Source organism: Salmo salar, chromosome 25, assembly GCF_965601325.2.
Source record: "Salmo salar chromosome 25, fSalSal1, whole genome shotgun sequence".
NCBI lineage: Eukaryota > Metazoa > Chordata > Actinopteri > Salmoniformes > Salmonidae > Salmo > Salmo salar.
In genome coordinates, this window is record NC_138315.1 from 15980390 (window position 1) to 16004240 (window position 23851).

General features: G+C 42.6%; 1 protein-coding gene across 2 annotated transcripts; it reads right to left on the bottom strand.

Annotated features, from left to right (window-relative positions):
* Positions 1 to 5317: 5317 nt before the first annotated feature.
* LOC106586243 (N-chimaerin) lies at positions 5318 to 19854 on the bottom strand. 2 transcript variants are annotated; one of them, XM_014173305.3, is made up of 8 exons: positions 19620 to 19854; positions 19135 to 19464; positions 17241 to 17325; positions 9659 to 9832; positions 8949 to 9026; positions 7993 to 8130; positions 6062 to 6167; positions 5318 to 5915 (listed from the first exon to the last, which is right to left on the bottom strand). In XM_014173305.3, the coding sequence occupies exons 2-8, from the start codon at positions 19387 to 19389 to the stop codon at positions 5744 to 5746; spliced, it is 1008 nt and encodes a 335-aa protein (XP_014028780.3). In that variant the 5' UTR covers positions 19390 to 19464; positions 19620 to 19854; the 3' UTR covers positions 5318 to 5743. The 2 variants fall into 2 exon arrangements, with proteins under 2 accessions (XP_014028780.3, XP_014028779.3); XM_014173304.3 differs by having other exon boundaries at positions 19135 to 19802.
* Positions 19855 to 23851: the final 3997 nt, after the last annotated feature.

Sequence of the window (23851 nt, forward strand, 5' to 3'; positions counted from 1 at the left end):
TGACTCCTGATCAGGAACAGCTGGGAATCGTTGTTCCTGATTGGGAGTCACATATGTAGGAGTTGTTTGTCACTGGGGTTTGTGGGTAATTGTTTCTTGTTTAGTGTGGTTGCACCTGACAGGACTATTGGCTGTCAGTTTCCTTGTTTTTGTTTTGTATAGTGTTCTTTCCAATTAAATTGAAGGATGAATACTAACTCTGCTGCATTTTGGTCCATTCCTGAAGACAGCCCTTACAGAATCATACACTGTTATAGACCAGTGGTATACTATCATCGTGGGATGCTGGAGGTGATAGAGATGAGAGCTCCGTCAATACAGATAATGTTTCAGACGTGACATCCACTATTTCCGCTACATATTTGACCCATGCCGGAGCGGTATCCCATTTCATTTTCCAGCCTGCCCTTGAAATGAAACCTATTTTGCGCAAGAACGTACCCCGAGAGCTTGAAAGACGTTTTGAGACATTCAAAACGGTAAATCTATGGATATTGGCTACAAATATACAGTGTATTTCACGAAACAATCGACTTGTGGAGTCAAACACAGAGCACACATGCCCCTGTCAATCAACAGAGCCTAATGCGGGATGCCTTTTAAACTATTCCAGCATATCCAACAGTCACTTGCTTAGCTAAGATATACCTCAAGTAAGATTTGAAATCTTATAGTTAACTAAAGGATAAAGCATTACCAAGAATCAATGAGAAATTATCTGATGTAGATATCCCATGAATGAACTAGATTTGTAAGATATTCAAATATTGGTTTAGGATAGATTACCACCTAAAATATCCTGGAGAAGGTATGTTATAGTCGACAGAAGAACAGTCAGTCAGCCAACAGGCATGGTTAGAATATTCCTTACCTGCCAGAACGATAAGAAGATGAGAAACAAAGAGCAGGCGATTAATTTTTGTGTTATTTTCCCATCAAATCTGGGGTGTCCAATGTCCTGAGTCTTCGAATAGAGGGTAAGCAGCTAGTAAGGTGACAACATTGATTTCTGTCTACTTTAAAACGTGGTCAAAATAATGGCAACGCTGACTTGCTGCTTCATGTTCTGTAACGGGGAACAGTATTGTTGTTCGCTGACACCACATGTTATGAGCCACCACCAATAGCTGTCATTTGAGAGGGTCACATTCTTTGTCATCCCTCACATGTTATAAGCTCTACATGGCTGGCTAATCTGGCACTGAAATATCTCACAGTGCCATACTTCCCATATCATTAGACAGTAAATGCTTTCCCAAATCATGCCATTTGTTGTGATATATTGACAATCAGGCTATCAGTATATTTGATACGGGTCCCATTGGTTAACTTGTGTTACATTATAATGTCCTTTCCAGAATAATTATTTGGGAATCCTATACGAGTAGTTTGAGAAAAACACAATGATTTTACATGTCAAATGCAGTAATCAAACTGTCACCCAAGTTGTCCTGTTTGATCTCTTATAAATATGTTTTGTCTCCCTCTGAGGGTCATTTTGGACCAACATATCCACAACATCTATCCCATCTAGCTACTGCAATGAGTTTCCAGATGGCCAAGCATCACACCCCAACACCCCATCTCCACTGTACACCTGCCCCTCCCCACCAAGGCAATGATGGGACCAGGCAAATCCATTTCCCTACAGCCTCCACCTGTTCAATCAGCCAGTCACTCAACCAGCCGCATCATTCATCTTATTTAGTGGCAAATTGCAATTTTGTCAATGTCTGAATCAAGAGAGATCTGTCTCTCTACCCTCTCCACCCTCCCCATACCAATCATAGACCACCTGAATCCTACAACCTCTAAGTACCTCCTGCCTGGACCCAACCCATGTGACCCTGGAGAAACCCATTGACTCTGCTCATTCAACCTCACCGTGGTCAGGCAGTGGGACTGTGTCATCCTATCATTGCGGTTGAGAACCAGTTCATTCTTTCAGCAGGAGTCGGCCCTTATATAGCCCTGCGGGAGTTTCTCTCAGTCAGACCTATTTTTAGTCTCTTTTCTACATGTGATTAAAACGCTCTCTTAATCTGAATAATAGTAATGTGGTGTGTGTGGAACATCTGCTCATCATGGCAGTGCGTTGAGCATCTCCCGCTGCCTGTTTCTACTCCCTACGAGATTCTGTGGATTACACTTTCCATGGAGTGTGTTACTGGGATATTTTGACACAATATTTAACCCCAAAAATAGCAGTTTAGTTTTACGTGTATTGTTTAATGTTCTGAAGATAAATTATATTTACAATCAATGTATTCTATAATTTAACATGAATTACAATTAAAGCTATTCTAAGAGCTCTTTGATGTTGTAAGGGTATTTTACAGTAGGTCAATTGTTTCATGTACATTTTGTTTTATGGGTATGATGGGTGGGGGAAGGGTCGCAAGGGCTGTATAGTATGGGATATTTGTATTTGGTGATGCAATTTTATTCAGCGTTGGCCTATGCAATTTAAAAATGTCCCCAAATTTCTACAATATGATAGTGACATAGGCTATAGAAAAATATAGTAAATGTCCACATTGAGAACTCAATATACGACTACCGTATCTGGGACAAGCATTACATACATTTTCACTTCACATGGCTGAACGGAATATTTCAGCATATTTTAGCATTTGGAAATGTAGGTCAGTCTATGCAGGGCAAAATGTCACACAGCTTCATCCAATCAACAGGGAGAAGACAGTTATCTCATGGATCAGAAGCACTAAAACATTTAGATTCATTAATGTGAATATGAATCAGCCATCCCATGGTATATTTATCAAATTCTATTTGATCTGCATGAAGATAGGTCTGTCATAACATTATCACAGCAGTAGTCTGAACACTTACATGGGTTTCTTGGTTTGGTCTACTACTGGCTGCAGCTAATAGAGACGCATGATAAATAGCTGAAATTAAATAGAATTACAAGAAATTACAATTTTGTTGACCAATCAACCAAAACTAGAGCTGCATTATTTCACCATTAATTCAAACCTAATGTAAATGATAAACCCCAGCTATAAAGATGTCAAGAATTCCTGAACAGGTATAAATCATACTGAAGCATGAATACAGTAGCCACAAAGATTTGAGTAGAAAATGGGAGGGCATAAAAAAGCATGAGGTGCTAAACACAGAAAAGCTTGGGGCAGGTTCAATTTTATCGTTTTTAATAATCCAACCTAAAAGCGTGGTGTTTCCACTACGAGAACAATGGCAGAGCATTTAATGGGATTTCACATCATCGGATTTCACATGGGATTTCACATGCTGTCATTCAGGATGGCTGTGGTTCTCCACCAGGAAACCATGGCCAGTGAGATCTCCTAAGGAGTATACTACAAAGCAGGATCAAGGAATTATCCAGCTAACTTGCCTAAATATTTTTGAATTAACTTTTAATTTTAAAGAAAGTTAAGCTTAAAATGGGCACGCTCTAATTGACTCAACAACCAAAAACACATATATAGTCAGGTCCATAATTATTGGCACCCTTGATAAAGATGAGCAAAAATTACTTTATAAAATAAATAATATAAATACTGAGGAATATTCTATGCAAAAATTGTTTGGGAAATGATATTATTTTATACTAATACAATTGCTCAGTGAAATAACATTTGTTTAACAAGTAATAAATAATGTGCTAAAATAGATAGGTGTCAAAATTATTGGCACCCCTGTTTTCAATACTCTAGCACCCTTCCCTTGCAAGGATAACGACACTGAGCCTTTTTCTAAAATGCTTTATGAGATTGGAGAACACGTTGGGAGGGATGTTAGACCATTCCTCTATACAGAATATTTCCAGATCCTTGATATCCTTCATTTTCTCTTATGGACTGCCCTCTTCAATTCAAACCACAGGTTTTCAATGGGGTTCAAGCTCAGCGACTGAGAGGGCCATTGTAAAATGTTGATTTGTGGTCAATTAACCATTTATTTGTGGATTTTGATTAGTGCTTGGGGTTATTGTCTTGCTGGAAGATCCACTTGCGGCCAAGTGTCAGCCTCCTGGCAGAGGCATCCAGGTTTTTGGCAAAAATGTCCTGTTACTTGGTAAAGTTGACGTTAACAATGGCCCCATAACATCAAAGATCCAACACCATATTTTACTGTAGGTATGAGATACTTTTCTTCATATGCTTCTATTTTTCAATGCCAAACCCACCAGCGGTGTGCATGGCCAAAGAGCTCTAATTTCATGTAGTTTTTTTTGCATACAATATAGCTCAGTATTTGTATTATTTATTTTATACAGTCATTTTTGCTCATCTTTATCAAGGTTGCCAGTAATTATGGACCTGACTGTTTAGCCTTCTTAATGAATCAGAAAATCAATCGTTTTTTATGGTTGCTTATTAAAGTTAGCTGGCTAACTCATTGATCCTATTTGATAGTATACCCCCCAGTGGAAAGTGTTTGAAACTCAATCAGGAAAAACACACGAACCAAAATAACAACAGCTTTAGTTCACTGGCAGCACAAATGCAAGGGTACACTTTGATCTTATAATGAGCCGCGAGTAAGGAAGATAAGACGTCACTGGCTTTTGGAAAATGTGTGGAAAGAAATTGCTTGTGGGTTAATTAAACCTAAAATGTATAAACCCCAAGTGACAATGTTTTCATATGTATCCAGCAATTAAAAATCTGGATGGAGAGAAGGCCGTGCCTAAAGGTATTGTGGGTTTGTTTTAATCTCAGAGCGAATCATTGTGATTGAAGCATAGTTTGAGGGGACGCTGCACACGGTCATGTGGGCCCTGGGCCGTCTATAGCACTGCCTGTTCATTCAATATGCAGAATGAGAGGAACAGCCCCCTTTATCAAGGTCATTTTGCAAGTGCACGCAAATATAGCATGCCATGTACCTCAATGTCTGGTGTCTGGACATATTTTGCCATATTCTAAAATGAACATACACTGCACTAAATGCTTATTCAATAGCTTCATTGTTACTGGAACAATTGAGATGACTCAGGGCATACCAGTGCATTTTCAGAAAGCAAGGTTTAATAAATTAAAATGTACATGAGCAAATTAAGTAAACAAATATTACAATTAAAAAAAAACATTAACTGCACAAATGTAGTAGTTTGAATGCAAAACAGTTTTGACTGTCAGGAAATGTAACAGAACATTTAAAGGTACACTGATTACTTGTTTTCTGATTGAAAGAGGCTTTGAATTTCCCCTAAAGAAGACTTGCATATAAAACAGCTGAACAGGCAAAAAAAGACAGGATCAGTCAAAGATCATTACAAAGGTTCAGAGAAGATTCAGTAGTCTATTTCACATCCAGGTATAAAATGTTTCACAAAAACAATTGCCTAATAGGCAACCGGGTGGGAGATACTGTAAATCTACAGGACAAATAATAGCAGAGTAACAATGTTTCACAAACTTTACCACATGCTGGGTTACTTCTACAAAGCTATACAAAATAAAGACACGGCCAAGTCTGGTCCATCAGTGTTCTACACAAGCCCCGACAAAAATGGGGAGACAGACATGCAAGTTTAAGGTACATCATCATCCACACCCGTTACAGGGGAAGAAAAAGTGTGGTTCAGCACTAATCCACTAGAAGTGGAAATGGATATATAACAAATGCAATACAAAGATTTCTTACTATTCAAGTCCTTGCACAAAAAAAGTGATTAGGCAGCATCAAGCTGTTTTACAAAAAAATGTGGCTCTTTCCTTCCATATCTCAGCAGAATGGATGTCTGTTTTCAGAAGAGGATGTCTTCATTTTTTATGAGGAACTCCACCACCTGCCGTTGGTAACGGATGTCGTTGAGTGCCGTCATGGCATCCAGGTTTGGGGCACGCAGGAGGGTGGGCCCGAAAACAATGCCCAGGTTCTCGGCATTCATCAGGTTGTCCTTCTCATTCAACGTTACCCTGTAGAAGAGGCACATCAAGGAGAGGCAATTAACAATCTGAGCATTCAATTATAACCATATGTCTCAGATAAACAAACATGCTCTTACAAATCACCAGGGTAACACATTGTTTTGTAGAGAAGCTAGAGGTTGTCAATAACTCACCTTTTTAAATGGACCATGAGGTACCTCAGGGTTTCACTGTGTGCTGCAGGCAGCAGTTCCAGAGCCTCACGGAAGGCTTCTTGCTGCTTCTCTGGGTCTTCCAGCTCTGAGAAGCAAAAATAAGCACAGGGTCAAAGCAGAGCAGTCTCTCTGTCAACAGACTCTCACAAGATACTCTCAAAACCTCCCATAGAAATATCCATGCTCAATGGTTCTCACTGAAATGATTTACTATCATGTGGGTTGTTCCACCTCAAAAAGCATAAGAAAGACGATTTTCAAACTCACCATCTCAGATTGTTCTGAAATTGTTTCTGTAGTTAGAAACAGATAAGATAAGCATTCCTGAAATCTTATTTTGTTGAAATATAATTTGATCTCTGAAAAATTAAGCTAATTGATTGCACCCAAATTGGCCATTTTAATGTATATCTGAAGCTGTGGCTCTATATGTATTGTGATTAGTGACATTTACCATTAAACCCAACGCAACCCAATTCCATTACAATTGCAGAACACTATACAGTATGTGTTTGGGCCTTTTACCATTGAAGACCATTAGAGACCATAACATTGAAACCATTAGAACAGCTGTAGCCTAATGGTTTGCTTGTTCACCAGGAATGGTCTAACAGTAACTAATCCAGACCTTTTTTGAAGGGGTCATTTCCTGGACACAGGTTAAAGCGTAAAAGAAGAACAAACTGATTTGCTTTCATGGAGGACCGGCTTGAATTGTGAGGATGACCACACAATTTATTTTAATCATGAGCCAAATCTATTGGTTTTCTACCCAAAGTTGCAAAGGCAATGTTGTGAACTATTGAATAAAACAAATGAGACAAGTATTTGGATAAAATAGTGTGGTGGTATAGCAGGTACAGTGGCATCTAGTGGTCAAAACCTGGTATTTTCACACTACTTTATGGTAAATAATGCAAGTGAATTAAATTACTAATTTCTCTGAACAAGGGAAAAAAACATTCTGTATTCACAGAGAATACATTTCATAGTATGGAGAAGCAATACTCCAAGCCGCGGCTTTATACTACTTGTCAAACATAGAGAACTGATACTGTATACTGGTTGTTGGGGTGGGGTTGGCGTGGGGTGTGGGGTGTGGGCGTCCGTGGGTGGCTTTTGATTATTCTTTTGGATTCACTGTGTCTTACTCATTGGTAGGAAAAAGTTTGGTACAAATCGGATGTTGGGTACTATATTTATTGAATATTATCTGAATTCTATAAATTAAAATTGCCAATTTTGGTGCAATCAATTAGCTTAATTTCTCTGAGATAACATTTAATTTCAACAAAATAATGTTTCAGGAATGTGAATCCTACCTGTTTCTAACTACAGAAAGAATTTCAGAACAATCTGAGATGGTGGGTGTCATGGCTTAGCGAAATGACATGGAATGAGGGTTTTCCCCTTCACATCAGAGTGCACTCAAGATGTGTTGTTGAAGTCGATATAACTGACTACCACACAAGAGTCATTTTCTAAAACAGAACCATAAGAACTTCAAAGGGAGAGAAGCAGCTGATGCTCATTTTATGTGGACTGCATGAAAGTACATTACATTCTCCACTGAATGCCCAGGATTGTTAATAATGATACATAAATAGTGGAAATTCAGTAAAGCACAACAATGAAAACTCAAAAACATCCTGATCTACTTTGCAGAATCATTTCTGAGCACTCACAGAGCAAAAAGGAAGACCTGGATAAATGTTCACTGAATGCTTCCATAACGGATCATGGCTTTAATGTTGAGGGATTTACATAATTCAACCACATATATGAAAAGGCACACCAATGGTAGTTCTTCTTTCATGGTACATTTTCCGTGGTGCTGGTGCGTGACTGAAACAATTATGCATTGTTTTAACCAGCAGAGAAGAGGAAAAAGCTGTTTTTGTTGAACTCACTTGCAACCTCAATGAACCTGGGGTAGGCGTCGTATGAGATGACAGGAATGGGTAAATCCCTGAGGTACAGCTTAAGTGCTCCCGTGATGATGTTGATATCTTCATAAGCGTTTGCAGAGATGTCTGTCTTCTCACCATCTGTGAAGAGACATAACACATTTGTTTGAAAAGAGGGTAAAAACTGGATGTGCATGAGACATTGCATTACATTTGTCTTGCTGATTGGACTCAAGGAAATTGAGTGTGCTTGTGGTGTAGTGTGAGGTGAGGACTAAAGGGATTGTGTCACTGTGGGGGATGAAATCTAGGCTGGTCCTCTGCTTTGATTAGCCTGGCCTGCTTTACTCTGACTGTTCCTGAGTCCTACACAGTATCCAGAGCAGGCCATGGCCTAATTCTGAGGGTCTACATATCACAGTGTTGTGAGCTGGAATGACACTCTTGTCATAGGTGATCTCCCATACACTGGTCTAGCTAAGGTTTAGCCCATAGCCCCAGGGTTCCCCCCAATCCATTTTCTAAACTCATTCTGCACTGGGCAGAGAACGAGGCAGACTAACTACCTCTTTAACTGGAGTAGATAAATTAAGTTGGAGGTTTAATCCTACGGTGGATTACATTTCGGTCAGCTACGGCCTTTGGACTAGTCCAATAATTTGCCATCCCCAGAGCTGGCCCATGGCCCTGTCTGTAAATCTTGTGAGTGGACCGTGTCAGGACAAGCCATGCTCTCCAGATGGAGATTAATCCCTCCCCAAATGTGTCACTTTCCCATTAATCACAAATATGCAAACACATCGCATTGCCAACATTTAACTCAAAGATTAGTTAAATGTAAACCATCACATTGAGTACACATGGAGGCGCTAAGAGCTGACAAGCATGCTACTGTGAGAGGCACCCGAGGGGTTTGTTAACACCCGAACAGAAGGATAGGGTGTCCAAAGAAGACATACCTCTGTCAAATGCCAACTTGACATCTTCGACTGAATCGCTGAATCCAGACATTCTGTAGAGCCCTTCAGACTTCAGACCTATGACAGAGGGATAGAGAGGGATTAATGAAAAATTCAGCATTTACATAACATAACATAGGACTGAAGTGGGCATCCAAGAGCAAAATAAATAGAGGCAAATTCACCTTCAGCGGTCACCTTGGGCAACATAGAGAATGTCATTAACAGCTCTTCAATATGCATGAGAAATTAAGAATGTCTACAATAGCACACAGGGAATAACATGGACAGATGCAAATAGTTTTCTGCACCATTGGACAAAATAATAAAGACATAAATCAAACATAGCATTAGTTACAGACGTAGATTACCGGGCTAGACAATGAGGTAGAAATGAGGGTTTTACATCGTTGAGTGATTCAACAGGAATGCAATCAACTGAGGCAGCAGCAGCAACACAGTAAACTATTCTCCATTACACATGTACAATTACCAGGCCTCCCATCAGCTCTCCAAGTCATATTAATGGATAGGACCAACATTACCATCATTAGTCCTTCACCTTCTACTACTTACACTGAATTGGGTTTGTGTGCATGTCCATTACATTACATTACAATTCCGTTACAATTCTCAAAATATAACATTTCCTGAAATGGTGTAATTTCCAAGTATTTTAATAGAGCCATGGCCATTGATCTTCTGCTCACCTCTTGATTCAATTTCCCGTATGCACATGTCCACTACCATGGGTCGCTTGGTGTTGTGAGCTTTCACCAGAGTTGTGAGCTCACAGCTGTATACTTTCTTGACGTGTTTCAGGTCTGGCACGCAGTTGTGGGGTACCATAGTGGAGCACTGCTTGTGGACGTTCAAACCACAATCTGAATGAAAAGAGGAAGAGGAGAGTCAGAGTGGACAACCTAAGAGGTTGTCTTCCAATGATACTATCTTCCAGAGAAATAATAGACCTGATTGAGCATTGAAGTGTACCAAAATGATTAACCTGCATCCCCCAAATTGCTCATTTCATTTTAGTTGACTGGCTTGTTTTGTTTTTGCTTGCTAAGGCCTACATCTTCTTGATCAATATTTGCCGTCAGCATGTCATTGGACCACTGGAGAATTCTGTCCTAGCTGTTGACTTCACTCACTGGTCAGCTGCCAGGGGTGTTATTGGAGTCACCTTGAGCACTGGAGTGGAACACAGGTCCACAAACAATCACTCATTCAGACAGTGTGCCATTCATGCATAAAAATAAATCATAACAAATTCCACAAAGTTTGATCTTATAGCTACCAAATTTATAGCTACCAAATTTATTCTTGATTTTCCTATGTGGCTTGGTTTGTTTTGTAATTTTTACACACCAAAATAATTTGTAGCCCAACACGCTCCTCATTTCTGCTCTTCTAAGCAGTGAATATGTAGTATTAATGAGCATCCCACGCTGCTTTGGTCTTCAGTACTAGTGATTGGGGCCTGAGGTGCAACTGCCTGCCTCAGAATCAGAGCAGGTTTCAGCTTGTAGGGAGCACAGCACACTGAGCACAGCACAGCAGCCTACAGAGAACAGATGCAGAGCGACTCCTGCTCCGCTTTGTAATAGAGGCTCTTAGAAGGAATTAGAGGCCACTGAAAACAACGTGGCCTGGAGGAGGGAGAGTCAGGCATGCATGCTCCATTCTCCTCCAGAATCTGGGCTCGCGCGCAATGGCCGTGCAGGCAGAAATTCCTGCCGCGGCGGGAAACATTAGACCTAGATTCAGAGGAAATATGTCATAATTTTTGCTCCTCAAACATCAATAATTAAAAATCACAAAAAGACTATGATCTACTGGTATAACTATACATATTTTGATTAATATGGGCCCTCAGAGACATTTCACCAGGCTTTATTCATGTGCATTGATGCAGAAATGTAATTACCTTTAAGAGATGATTCTCTTAAGGGTATGAGACAGGCAGTGTAATAGAGGGCAGCCTCTCACCAGGCACAGGGCTGCTGAACTGGTGTTGTGCATGTGAGCACGCTCGCACACACACACACACACACTGATGTGGTGGGAGAGCCCCAAGGGAGCCTAGGAGCCTGCAGAAAGACACTGCTTTACTCCACTGTCAGCTCTGTTGCCATGGCGAGGAGAAGACACTCCAGTGAGGATAAGCGCTGCTCTGATATGGCTAAAAGGGTTGGACACTGGAGGTGGGGAAAGAGGTACGGGGCCAGTCCCGCTGGTAGCCAATCAACACATTATCATGTAGTTTAACCTTTACAGTGCCTGGGATCCCCAGTGGTTCTCTATCTCACCATCTCTAATGCCACAGCATAATACACTATCTCTAATGGCAGCAGCATAATACACCATCTCTAATGGCAGCAGCATAATACACCATCTCTAATGACAGCAGCATATATAATATTATATGTAGTTTTCCATCATCAAATCAAATGTTATTTGTCACATGCGCCGAATACAACAGGTGTAGACCTTACAGTGAAATGCTTACTTACAAGCCCTTAACCAACAATGCAGTTTTAAGAAAATAGATAAAAGAAATGTTTAAAAAAAGTAAGAGTAGTGTTTAAACAATAGTAAATAACAATAGCGAGGCTATATACAGGGGGGTACCGGTGCAGAGTCAATGTCAATGTGTGGGGGCACCAGTGTCGAGGTAATTGAGGTAATATGTACATGTAGGTAGAGTTATTAAAGTGACTATGCATAAATAATAACTGAGAGTAGCAGTAGCATTCCGGGGGGGGGGCAATGCAAATAGTCTGGGTAACCATTTGATTACCTGTTCAGGAGTCTTATGGCTTGGGGGTAGAAGCTATTTAAGAGCCTCTTGGACCTAGACTCGGCGCTTCCGGTACAGCTTGCCATGCGGTAGCAGAGAGAACAGTCTATGGCCAGGGTGTCTGGAGTCTTTGACAATTTTTAGGGCCTTCCTCTGACACCGCCTGGTATAGAGGTCCTGGATGGCAGGAAGCTTGGCCCCGGTGATGTACTGGGCCGTACACACTAACCTCTGTAGTGCCTTGCGGTCAGTTGCCGTACCAGGCAGTGATGCAACCCGTCAGGATGCTCTCGATGGTACAGCTGTAAAACCTTTTGAGGATCTGAGGACCCATGCCAGCTCTCAAGCTCTCAACCTGCTCCACTACAGCTCTGTCGGTGAGAATGGGGGCATGCTCGGTCCTCCTTTTCCTGTAGTCCACAATCATCTCCTTTGTCTTGATCACATTGAGGGAGAAGTTGTTGTCCTTGCACCACACGGCCAGGTCTCTGACCTCCTCCCTATAGGCTATCTCATCGTTGTCCGTGATCAGGCCTATCACTGTTGTGTCATCAGCAAACTTAATGATGGTGTTGGAGTCGTTCCTTGCCGTGCAGTCATGAGTGAACAGGGAGTACTGGAGGGGGCTGAGCACGCACCCCTGAGGGGCCCTCGTGTTGAGGATCAGAGTGACGGATGTGTCGTTACCTACCCTTACCACCTGGGGACGGCCCGTCAGGAAGTCTAGGATCCAGTTGCAGAGAGAGGTGTTTAGCCCTACGGTCCTTAGCTTAGTGTTGAGCTTTGAGAGCACTATGGTGTTGAACGCTGAGCTGTAGTCAATGAATAGCATTCTCACATAGGTGTTCCTTTTGTCCATGTGGGAAATTACAGTGTGGAGTGCAATAGAGATTGCATCATCTGTGGATTTGTTGGTGCGGTACGCAAATTGGAGTAGGTCTATGGTTTCTGGGATAATGGTGTTGATGTGAGCCATGACCAGCCTTTCAAAGCATTTCATAGCTACAGACGTGAGTGCTACGGGTCGGTAGTCATTTAGGCAGGTTACCTTAGTGTTCTTGGGCACAGGGACTATGGTGGTCTGCTTGAAACATGTTGGTATTACAGACTCAGACAGGGAGAGGTTGAAAATGTCAGTGAAGACACTTGCCAGTTGGTCAGCGCATGCTCAGAGTACACTTCTTGGTAATCCGTCTAGCCCTGCGGCCTTGTGAATGTTGACCTGTTTGAAGGTCTTACTCACATCGGCTGCAGAGAATGTGATAGTACAGTTGTCCGAAACAGCTGATGCTCTAATGCATGTTTCAGTGTTACTTGCCTCGAAGCGAGCATAGAAGTAATTTAGCTCGTCTGGTAGGCTGGTGTCACTGGGCAGCTCTCGGCTGTGCTTCCCTTTGTAGTCTGTAATAGTTTGCAAGCCCTGCCACTTCTGACGAGCGTCAGAGCTGGTGTTGCATGACTCGATCTTAGTCCTGTATTGACGCTTTGCCTGTTTGATGGGTCGTCGAAGGGCATAGCGGGATTTCTTATAAGGTTCCGGGTTAGAGTTCCGCTCCTTGAAAGCGGCAGCTCTCTGATTTAGCTCAGTGTGAATGTTGCCTGTAATCCATGGCTTCTGGTTGGGGTATGTACGAGTCACTGTGGGGACGACGTCATCGATGCACTTATTGATAAAGTCAGCTTTGTACGCGTCTCTGTGTGTGGAGTAACGTTGGTCGAGAATTTGTTTTCCTCTGGTTGCACATTTAACATGCTGATAGAAATTAGGTAAAACTGATTTAGGTTTTCCTGTATTAAAGTCCTCGGCCACTTGGCGCGCTGCCTCTGGAAGAGCGTTTTCCTGTTTGCTTATGGCGGTATACAGCTCATTGAGCGAGGTTTTAGTGCCAGCATCTGTCTGTGGTGGTACGTAGACAGCTATGTAAAATACAGATGAAAACTCTCTAGGTAGATAGTGTGGCCTACAGCTTATCATGAGATGCTCTACCTCAGGCGAGCAAAACCATCGAGATTTCCTTAGATATTGTGCACCAGCTGTTGTTCACATACATGCATAGGCCCCCGCCCCGTGTCTTACCAGAGGCTGCTGTTCTGTCCTGCCGATGGAGTGTATAACCCGCCAGCTGTATGTTCTTAATCTCGTCGTTCAGCCACAACTCGGTGAAACATAAGATATTACAGTTTTCAATGTCCCGCTGGTAGGATATACGTGCTTTCAGCTCGTCCCATTTGTTTTCCAGCGATTGAACATCAGCTAGCAGGACGGAAGGCAAGGGCAGGTTAGCCACTCGTCGCCTGATCCTCGCAAGGCACCCTGATCTTTTTTCACTAAATCTCAGTTTCCTTCTCCAGCGAATCACAGGGATCTGGGCCTGGTCGGCTGTCTGTAGTATATCCCTCCCTTCCGACTCATTGAAGAAGAACTCTTCGTCCAGTTTGAGGTGAGCAATCGCAGTTCTGATGTTTAGAAGCTATTTTTGGTCATAAAAGACGGTAACAGCAACATTATGTACAAAACAAGTTACGAACAACGTGAAAAACAAACAAAATAGCATGGTTGGTTAAGAGCCGATAAGACGGCAGCCCTCCCCTCTGGCGCCATCGTAGTTGCATAGAATGAGGATGAATAGAGAATGGGCTGTGTGACCTAGCTCTCTGGTTTTTAATGCGGGTGGAAATGGAGTTCCTTCCCAGTGCTCAGAGCCCAGAGCTTTGTTTTCTTCACGGGCATGATGGTATGAGACTGGGGGGCGTCCTCTTATGAGGACATGTGGCACAATAAGCACTGGCAGGGTCTGGCTTCCTGGCACTTGCCCAAAAACACATACAGAAAGAAAAAGGGGAGCACATTTTTGGAATGCAAATTCAAACATCGCATAAGACTTCACTGTCCTAGATTCTGGTCGCCATGGGTTTCGTCTGAAGGAATGGCAAAAAACTCTATAGAGAATCTCCAAAAATAGGCGCTTTTCATTCGATTGTCATCTGCTTTCTAAGGCAGCGCATAAATTATTCATGGCTCAGCTTCCACAGACATATGTGTGGCTCACTGTGACCCATCAATAATATATTAAAGACACACATCAGTCCACGTTAATACCTTACTGAGGAATTATCAACACCTGGGATCTTCTGTTTATCAAAAAACAATGATCAAAAAATCCCATACATTTTGTACATGTGAAATCAGACACGTGGTTTTCGGACACGTGAATTTCTCACTTGTTTTCTCCCCACATTACATTTATTTTCACATCATTATGTTCACCACTTCCAGCTACATCTGGTCTCCCATCCAGGGACCAACCAGAACCAACGCTGCTTAGCTTCAGAGGCAAACCAGAAGTGGGATGCAGGGGGCTATGTTGCTGGAATGAATGTGCCAAAACTTCAAAAAGGCACTGAAAGCAAAGGCCAGGGTAACAACAAATAAGTTGCAGGAAAGAGGGAGGCGTTATATTAAATTGCGTTATCATTATTATTTTTTTATTATCACTGAATACTATTTTTTTACCCTCGCATTTAAAAAGGATTTCCTTGCAATATTTGGTTTTGCTATTAATACTTTGGGGTTTGCTTTCAATATCATTATTTTTGTTGGCAATTCGAAGAATGTTGTTCTCGACTTCAGAAGTTTTGCTTGATATTAATGGCGCAAAAGTAACTCACTTAATAGAGGATTACACCATATAATAACACTATTACTCTATTGAAGGTGTTTAAAGCCGCAATCCTTAATTTAAACATTAACAAAGTGTACTCCCCGCCACAGTATCGGTAAAAAGCTGAGGGATGGGTCTGGAGAAATGCAACCACTCTTAAATCCATAGATTACGCTAAGAATGCATGGAATAACCATCCATGATATCAACATTTTCATTTTAAACATGTTTGTTTACATTTACTTTGCATACAAACATTGGAGTAAATATCAAGTTTTCTTACATGTGAAACCATCACGTGAAAGTTGTTCACATATGAAACTGCAAATTAGATTTTTACATGTGATTGTTTTTCACATGTGAAACTGCATATCCAATTTCATGTGAAACTGCAATTCACATGTAAGGTGAAAACATGTCATTCTCCTCACATGTTAAAAGGTGGTGTTAACATGTGAAATGAAGGAAGTTTAAGCTCAACATGTGAAAACAGATACTGTATTTCATATGTGAAAGTGCGATTTCACATGTCAAAATACGATTTGACAAATTTTCTTTTTTGTAACGGTGGTGTGTTCCAAAAACTTTTGCTCTCAAGCTAATTAGTTAATCCATTTTAGAGACCTTTACAATGGCAAAGCATGCATTCACTGCAGAAATATGATCCCATTTTTGACATACGACATTCATGGGATGCCACAAATATGCCACATTTTTACGTTATCCTAGCATTATAAAATGGCTTGTTACCTAATATCCTGTGATTTAAAAATGATATAAAATCACTATAATACATTCAAAAAAACACTTTTAAAACACTTAGATGGGAACAAAGGAATCTCATGACTATACTGTACATCTTGTAAATGGCACCAAAACATCAGCTACTGGTTATTGTTCACAAGGCAGCAAAATCACTCAACTAGTAATATCAGCCCTGATTGGATAAATAGGCCTCGGCGAACACGTGTTAGAACATTGTGAATCTATTCAGAGACCATCAAGTGAGTATTTCCGCATGAATCCACAGAGGCATTCTCAACCCCCCACTTCTACTGCAACTGGAGCGCAGAGAGAGAGAGAGAGAGAGAGAGAGAGAGAGAGAGAGAGAGAGAGAGAGAGAGGACGAGAGAGCGAGAGAGCGAAGAGAAAAGAGAGAGAGGACGAGAGAGCGAGAGAGCGAAGAGAAAAGAGAGAGAGGACGAGAGAGCGAGAGAGCGAAGAGAAAAGGGAGAGAGGACGAGAGAGCGAGAGAGCGAGAGAGCGAGAGACAGTCTGAGTCCGAACGCCACTGTACATTATGATAATGGACTGATCAATATGACAGGATCTAGAGTGGATATAGAGTGCATATAAGTACACTATTAGTCTGACGTTGAGTGGAAAACAACTACTTTGAACATTACGTGAGAATATGGGAATATTTTCATTATAGCTTGTCATTTGAACAGTGGAATAGTAGCCATAAGCAAACTCATCAACTTGACCTCTCATTCATTAGTACAGAAACACACAATCTGCTCTTAAAGCATGCCTTTCACATTAGTGGGAGTATGGATTACATCACACTGAGTAAATGCTTGATATTGAGTTCTTATTTCACTCTATTATACAACTCCTCTAATCTATTCCCAACACATGGTGGGATTTTAGATTAACGGACGCAATGTGACACATACTTACAAACCCTCACATTAAAAACCAGGTTACCCACATACTGGGGTGAGAACATCAAAGTCCATTTCATAAATAGAGAACAGCGTGTTGTTAAGTAAGAGCAGCAGCTGTATAGTGGCTGTCTACTGTTAAGTATAGCACAGTACGTACCTGCACACTTGACTCCCTGAGCCTTCAGCCCCCACATGAAGTTAGCACAGTATTCACACCAGTGAGGTCCCCGGAACGTGTGGACCTGGAGGATAGAACGAGAGAGAGAGAGAGAGCGAGAAAGAGAGCGAGAGAACTGGCAGTCAAAAGCTAGAGTCATGTACTGCACAGGTACCACACCTTCCCCAGGTTGCCCTGGAGAAAACCACGATGCCGGTGTCTTAAACTAGTCAAATAAAGGGATTATCTCTGTGTGTGTTGTAGATTAGGGGCGTTTAGAGCCCAGTCAAATCTGACAGGATGCCTAGTCCATGCTAACCATTAATGAGTGTCCAGGCTGAATAGCGGTGGGGGTGATGTGATGGTGATGCAGACCGGGGGAGGATGGGTGGGCACCGTTGACCCTGTGGCAGTGTGAGGGGGCATGTTGTCATGGAAATGTGCTACGGCAACGGTTAAAGGATTCTCACGCAGGGAAGGGAGCTCCCACTCCGCCAGGCAACATAACAACAGCTCAGCCAATCAGGAGTGCCTGATCCAGACCTCTGGGGAGGAGGCAGTGCTGCCACCCTCTGAGGTGTTTTCCTACACGACGGAGGCAATAATGGCCTCTTTGATATGAGGTGAGAATACTAGCGCCATCACCAATACACTGTGTAAACTCACTATGGGAGCAGGGAAAGCATGAGACGATAAGCAGTAAAACAATCCGCCACGGTATACAATGGAGAAGATGGTATCAAGTCGGATGAACTGTGAGTTCTATACTATTTGCAGGATTGTTAGAATCTCTTTTGTGATTCATGGTTTACAGGGAAAGAAAACCTTATTCTATTTGGTTGGAATACCTGAGCCGACAAGGTGAAAAATCTGTCGATGTGCCCTTGAGCAAGGCACTTAAGCATAATTTGCTCCAGCGGTGCCGTACTACTATGGCTGACCCTGTAAAACAACACATTTCACTGCACCTATCTGGTGTATGTGACAATAAAACATGTTTTTGTGGGTGTGTGTGTGTGTGTGTGTGTGTGTGTGTGTGTGTGTGTGTGTGTGTGTGTGTGTGTGTGTGTGTGTGTGTGTGTGTGTGTGTGTGTGTGGAAAAAAAACAGAACATTTAATTAACCCGTAAAACTTAGCACTGGTTGTTATGTCTGGCCTATTTGGTTACATTTGTCTCCAATGTTCATTTTTTAAATCATATTTTGTAATCATAACTTCAAAGAGATATCTTGGTTGTACAGAAGGTTTAGGATGATTATTCATTTTAATGCTCTGTCAATAACTATTACACTCTAACCATACCAGCCCAGACTGCTTCCTGTTGTGAAGGGATCTTGAAACAGTTATATGTGTGACAGAGCCTTAAAACTATTTAATGGCGCATTCAGCATGGACTGCATGGCAGAGTAATAAATAAATAAGGAAAGAGGGAAGCAGGAGTCCTGTAACTGTCAGCAGTACTAGAAGCTTTGAGGGAATGTTTCTCCTCCAGCTCCCAACTTCATTAACTAACCCAAACAGTCAGAGCAGAGCAGGGGCTAAGTCTGCTGACTGGAGCCTAATGGGGATACCACTCCTCCACTGCCCCCCCCCCCTTCCATCGCCTAATCTCCCCATCTGGTGCCCGAACCAACAACAGTGGACTACAGACCGCCCAACAGATTTCCTTTTGAAAAAGACACAGTGGACAGATCCAAAACAGTCCTGTTTTCTCAGGCTTTCTCTCGCCCCATAACCCCCCAAACAGACCTTCTGGTGGCCAACTGCCACCACAGCAGCATACTACAAAAAAACACCGCCTGTCTACAACATGCTGAAATACAAGCCATATTTTAGAGTGGAATGGCATGAAGAGGTGCAACAGAACTACTGTTCCTGTGGCGATCTGTCTCACCTTGAAGTTGTGGACTTTTTCGTACTTGTGAGGCAGGCTGTTGTCCTTCAGCGTGGCTTTGCGGACCAGCGAGGTGAGCTGTGAATAGGCAAACAGTTTGAGAGGCTGCCAGATTGTGGCTGGAGGTTTTTGGGGTCCTGAGATCCTCATCCCCAGAGCAGCTGCCAGTATGTCCTGCTGGTTGGCCTCCTGCTTGGCCTTCTGCACCAGGGACTTCTCTCCCTTCCCGACCTCGTAAGACTCCCTGGATGGCATTCTGACACTCAGGTTGGCCAAATCAGATGAACAAACAGCAAACCTTCTAGCGCAGTCCAAAAAGTTAGAGGCCCCCTGGAAAAAACTGGATGCTTAGAGCTAGTTTAAACTATGTAATATTAATTGCATTGTTCCAATTTGACAATTCTCAACTAAGTGAACAAAAACAGCACACACAAATCGCTAAATCCAATACGCAAAAAAATGTGCCCTCCTTTAAATCCTCTCACCACAGTAAGAATTTGATGAACGATGCTCCAACGATGAGAGTCTCAAGTCCTGTGATGGTTGGAGTTGGATAGAAAAGAGAAGAAGCCTTGGGTGCTCATTTGTTCCCTGAATGTGTACGCAGATGAGCTGATGTTGTGTTAATCCTCTCCTCCCTGTGCAGAACTGATATATTCTCTCTGGAACTGAGACAGCACAGTGTGTACTGTGGATGGATGCTGCCAGCATTACCAGAGTGAGGGGAAAGAGGAGTAGTCACAACAGATTAGATGGATCGCACTGGCCAATCACAGTGAGGCAGGAGGCTGCTTATGCTTCATCGTTGCCGTTTCCCCGCCCTCTACAACCCCCCTCTCAGATCCAAAGCAGGAGAGCTTGTGTCGGAAGAGTCAGAGTGTGCGTGGGCTGATAATGAGCAATGAATGAGTCACGCATCATCAATGAGCTGCCACTGCTCACAGCGACAGAGGTGGGCTGTTGGAGAAAGGGTTATTTTCTAAATCTGGTTACCAACCATTTCCTGTTCCAGGGACCACAGAGATCTGTCCCCATACTCCAATATGATACACAGAAAAACAAATAAACATCTCATATTTTCAGCTAGAATCTTTTTCGATACATGTTTAAACCACATGAATTTAGCACATGAAACATTTAAAACACATGCATTTTCACAAAATAGAATTCACAAAAATATGAATAATTTAGTTGGAAACGTTATGAATAGGGAGAGGTGATGCAAGGCCATGTTTTTCAACTGCAATAGTCTGCCTGTAAGCCTATATTTCAGTCACCATGCAGACAACCCAGACAGAATTATCCCAGATGTGCTCATCCCACACAATTACAAGCTCCTTGGGGTACCTTCGAGCTTTGTTTTGTTTCCTGGCTTCAAATACATAAACAGATTAAAGTAATATGTCTATGAAGGAAATCATGAAATACTATTTCATCTAAATTCTGTGGAAGAGCAATATCGTTTATTTTTCCAATATCGGCTACGGAAAAATAATGCGCTGAATATTGAAACATTAATCACAGAATTATACTGAACAAATGTACATTTCTCTAATAGCAAAATTCATAGATACTGTAGTCTAGTTTTAAATTTTTTAGAAAAAAGAAAAAATCACAGACGACTTGTATGATATTTCTTAATTACTATAATGAGAAATGGAAGAGGTCTGAAATTGTGCTCATTTATTTTATTACTGATGCCAGCACGGATGGTATGCAAATTCTGCATCACATACAGATCACAATTAAAGCGCCACGTTGGGAATGATCTGAAACCTGCTACAATCCACACAGCGAGTCAAATGTGATTATACTCCCCCATCCCAGAGGCTGATTTGGGCTCAGCTGTTAGAAAGCCATCCTCACACCTCTTAAAAGAGACTGGAGGTGGAGTAGCCCAGTATGAGTGCACATAGACTCACTCTTCATGCAATCAATAAAGGAAGAGCTTATTGACGGTGTGTGTATCCCCAAACACAGAGAGATGGGGCAAAATGAGAGCTGCTAGAGACGAGCTGGCTTTGAAGATCACTGCAGGTATGATGGCATCGCATAACTGCTGTGTGCATAACTGAAAGAGACTTAGGCTGGACATGAAAGACATGAAACAGAGGCTTCCAATGGAGCGCTCCTCTTCCACACTGTGGAACCCTCTCACTTCAGGAGGTAGATAGTTACATGTAAGAGGCGGATGAAAGGCAGCCCTTTCATATGCAGCCGTCCACACTCACAGACCCCGGGTTCTTTAGGAGGCTGTGCCGAGTAATTATGTAGCCTGCTGTTAAGTATGGAGAGAACATCTGACACCCAGGATGTGGCCTTACTTTGAACGCTCCTCTAATTGACACTGATTGACGGGACTTGTTTCTCAAACATGTCCCAAGTTGGGCCTCTTGAAGAAAGGATGGATGCAAAAGCAGTTACCTTAATAGCTTTTGCTTCTCCACCTAGACACATGTCCATCTGGGCAAGTCTGGGCATCTGGGTTCATTTGTCTCCCAATGCACCTGCCATGTCTCTGATTATGTCTCTGATGTGGTCTAAACAAGATTTCTGTACAACCATCCAACAACAAGCATTTTGTGTGGAGTTTATAGAAATACATTTCACGCAAATAGAAAATAAATTTCTGTTGTATTGAAACTCTTTTGGAATTTCTGTTGCACTAATACAAATGTACAGTTGTGACCAAAAGTTTTGAGAATGACACAAATATTACATTTTCACAAAGTCTGCTGCCTCAGTGTCTTTAGATATTTTTGTCAGATGTTACTATGGAATACTGAAGTATAATTACAAGCATTTCATAAGTGTCAAAGGCTTTTATTGACAATTACATGAAGTTGATGCAAAGAGTCAATATTTGCAGTGTTGACCCTTCTTTTTCAAGACCTCTGCAATCCTCCCTGGCATGCTGTCAATTAACATCTGGGCCACATCCTGACTGATGGCAGCCCATTCTTGCATAATTGTAACGTTCGTCGCCTGGTGACGAGGAAGCGGACCAAAACGCAGCTGGGAGCGAACACATGTTTATTCAACACACTGGAATTAAACATGTACACAAAAATCAAGCAAAATGCAGATACGTTACGTGCTCAAACAAAGAGACAACACCCCACCAACAGCGTGGGGAAAACAGCAACTTAAATGTGATCCCAATCAGAGACAATTAGCGACAGCTGTCTCTGATTGGGAATCGACAGAACCCAACATAGAAATAACCCACCTAGAGCCTACACAAGGCTAAAACGTAAACCAAACACAAACCAATGAAAAATACCTAACATGACACACCCTGACCCAATATACCCGAGTTCACCTGGTCAGGGCGTGACAATAATCAATGCTTGGAGTTTGTCCGAATTTGTGGGTTTTTGTTTGTCCACACGCCTCTTGAGGATTGATCACAAGTTCTCAATGGGATTAAGGTCTGGGGAGTTTCCTGGCCATGGACCCAAAATATCGATGTTTTGTTCCCCGAGCCACTTAGTTATCACTTTTGCCTTATGGCAAGTTGCTCCATCATGCTGGAAAATGCATTGTTCGTCACCAAACTGTTCCTGGATGGTTGGGAGAAGTTGCTCTCGGAGGATGTGTTGGTACCCTTCTTTATTCATGGCTGTGTTCTTAGGCAAAATTGTGAGTTAGCCCACTCCCTTGGCTGATAAGCAACCCCACACATGAATGGTCTCAGGATGCTTTACTGTTGGCATGACACAGGACTGATGGAAGCATTCACCTTGTCTTCTCCGGACAAGCTTTTTTCCAGATGCACCAAACAATCGGAAAGGGGATTCATCAGAGAAAATGACTTTACCCCAGTCCTCAGCAGTCCAATCCTTGTACCTTTTGCAGAATATCAGTCTGTCCCACAAACCGGGGGCTCAGCTTCCGGCAGGGCAGGCGTAGCGGGAGGTTCCTAGTGGAGAGCCAGACGCGATCACCAGGATGAAAAACGGGTGACTCACTGTGGTTTCGGTCCGCCTGCTCATTCTGGCGCCTCACGTGGGAAGTGTCCCAAATGTTACATTCACGACGGAACCACTCATCCACCGCAGGGGTTTCGGTCTGGCTCGGGGTCCACAGAGCCAGGGTCGGCTGGTACAACAGGACACACTAGAAGGGAGACAACCCAGTGGAGGAGTGACAAATTGAGTTCTGGGCGTACTCCACCCAGGGAAGAAACCGGGCCCACTCCCTCTGCCGGTCCTGACAGTGACTCCTCAGGAACCTCCCCAGCTCCTGGTTGTTCCTTTCCACCTGCCCGTTGGACCTAAGCCTGTATCTGGATTTGAGGATGACTGTGACCCCCAGCTTCTCCACAAAGGCTCTCCATACACGTGACTTTAATTGGGGACCACGGTCAGAGACGATATCCTCCAGAAGGCCATAGTGCCGGAACACCTTCTGAAACAGTGCCTCAACGACCTGGAGAGTGATAAGGAGACCAGAGAGAGGGAAAAACAGCAGGATTTTGAGAATCTGTCCACAACAACCATAACAGTTGTGAAACCATCAGACAGGAGAAGATCAGTGACAAAATCTATCGATAGATGGGTACAAGGCCGCTGAAGGGAAGGAGTTTCCCTGCTGGTGCATTCCAGGGAGACTTGGTTTGGGCACATACTGAGCAGGAGTTGCCATAGCGGCTGATGTCCTGTGCCAAGGTGGGCCACCAGTACTTAATGGAGATGGATTGAGTGGTGCGGGTGAT

Coding starts and splice junctions, on each gene's coding strand:
- LOC106586243 (XM_014173305.3), bottom strand. CDS start 19,389: ATGCCATCCAGGGAGTCTTACGAGGTCGGGAAGGGAGAGAAGTCCCTG. Junction 17,326..19,134: donor AAAAAGTCCACAACTTCAAG/GTGAGACAGATC, acceptor TCTATCCTCCAG/GTCCACACGTTCCGGGGACC. Junction 5,916..6,061: donor CTCATGGTCCATTTAAAAAG/GTGAGTTATTGA, acceptor CCTCTTCTACAG/GGTAACGTTGAATGAGAAGG.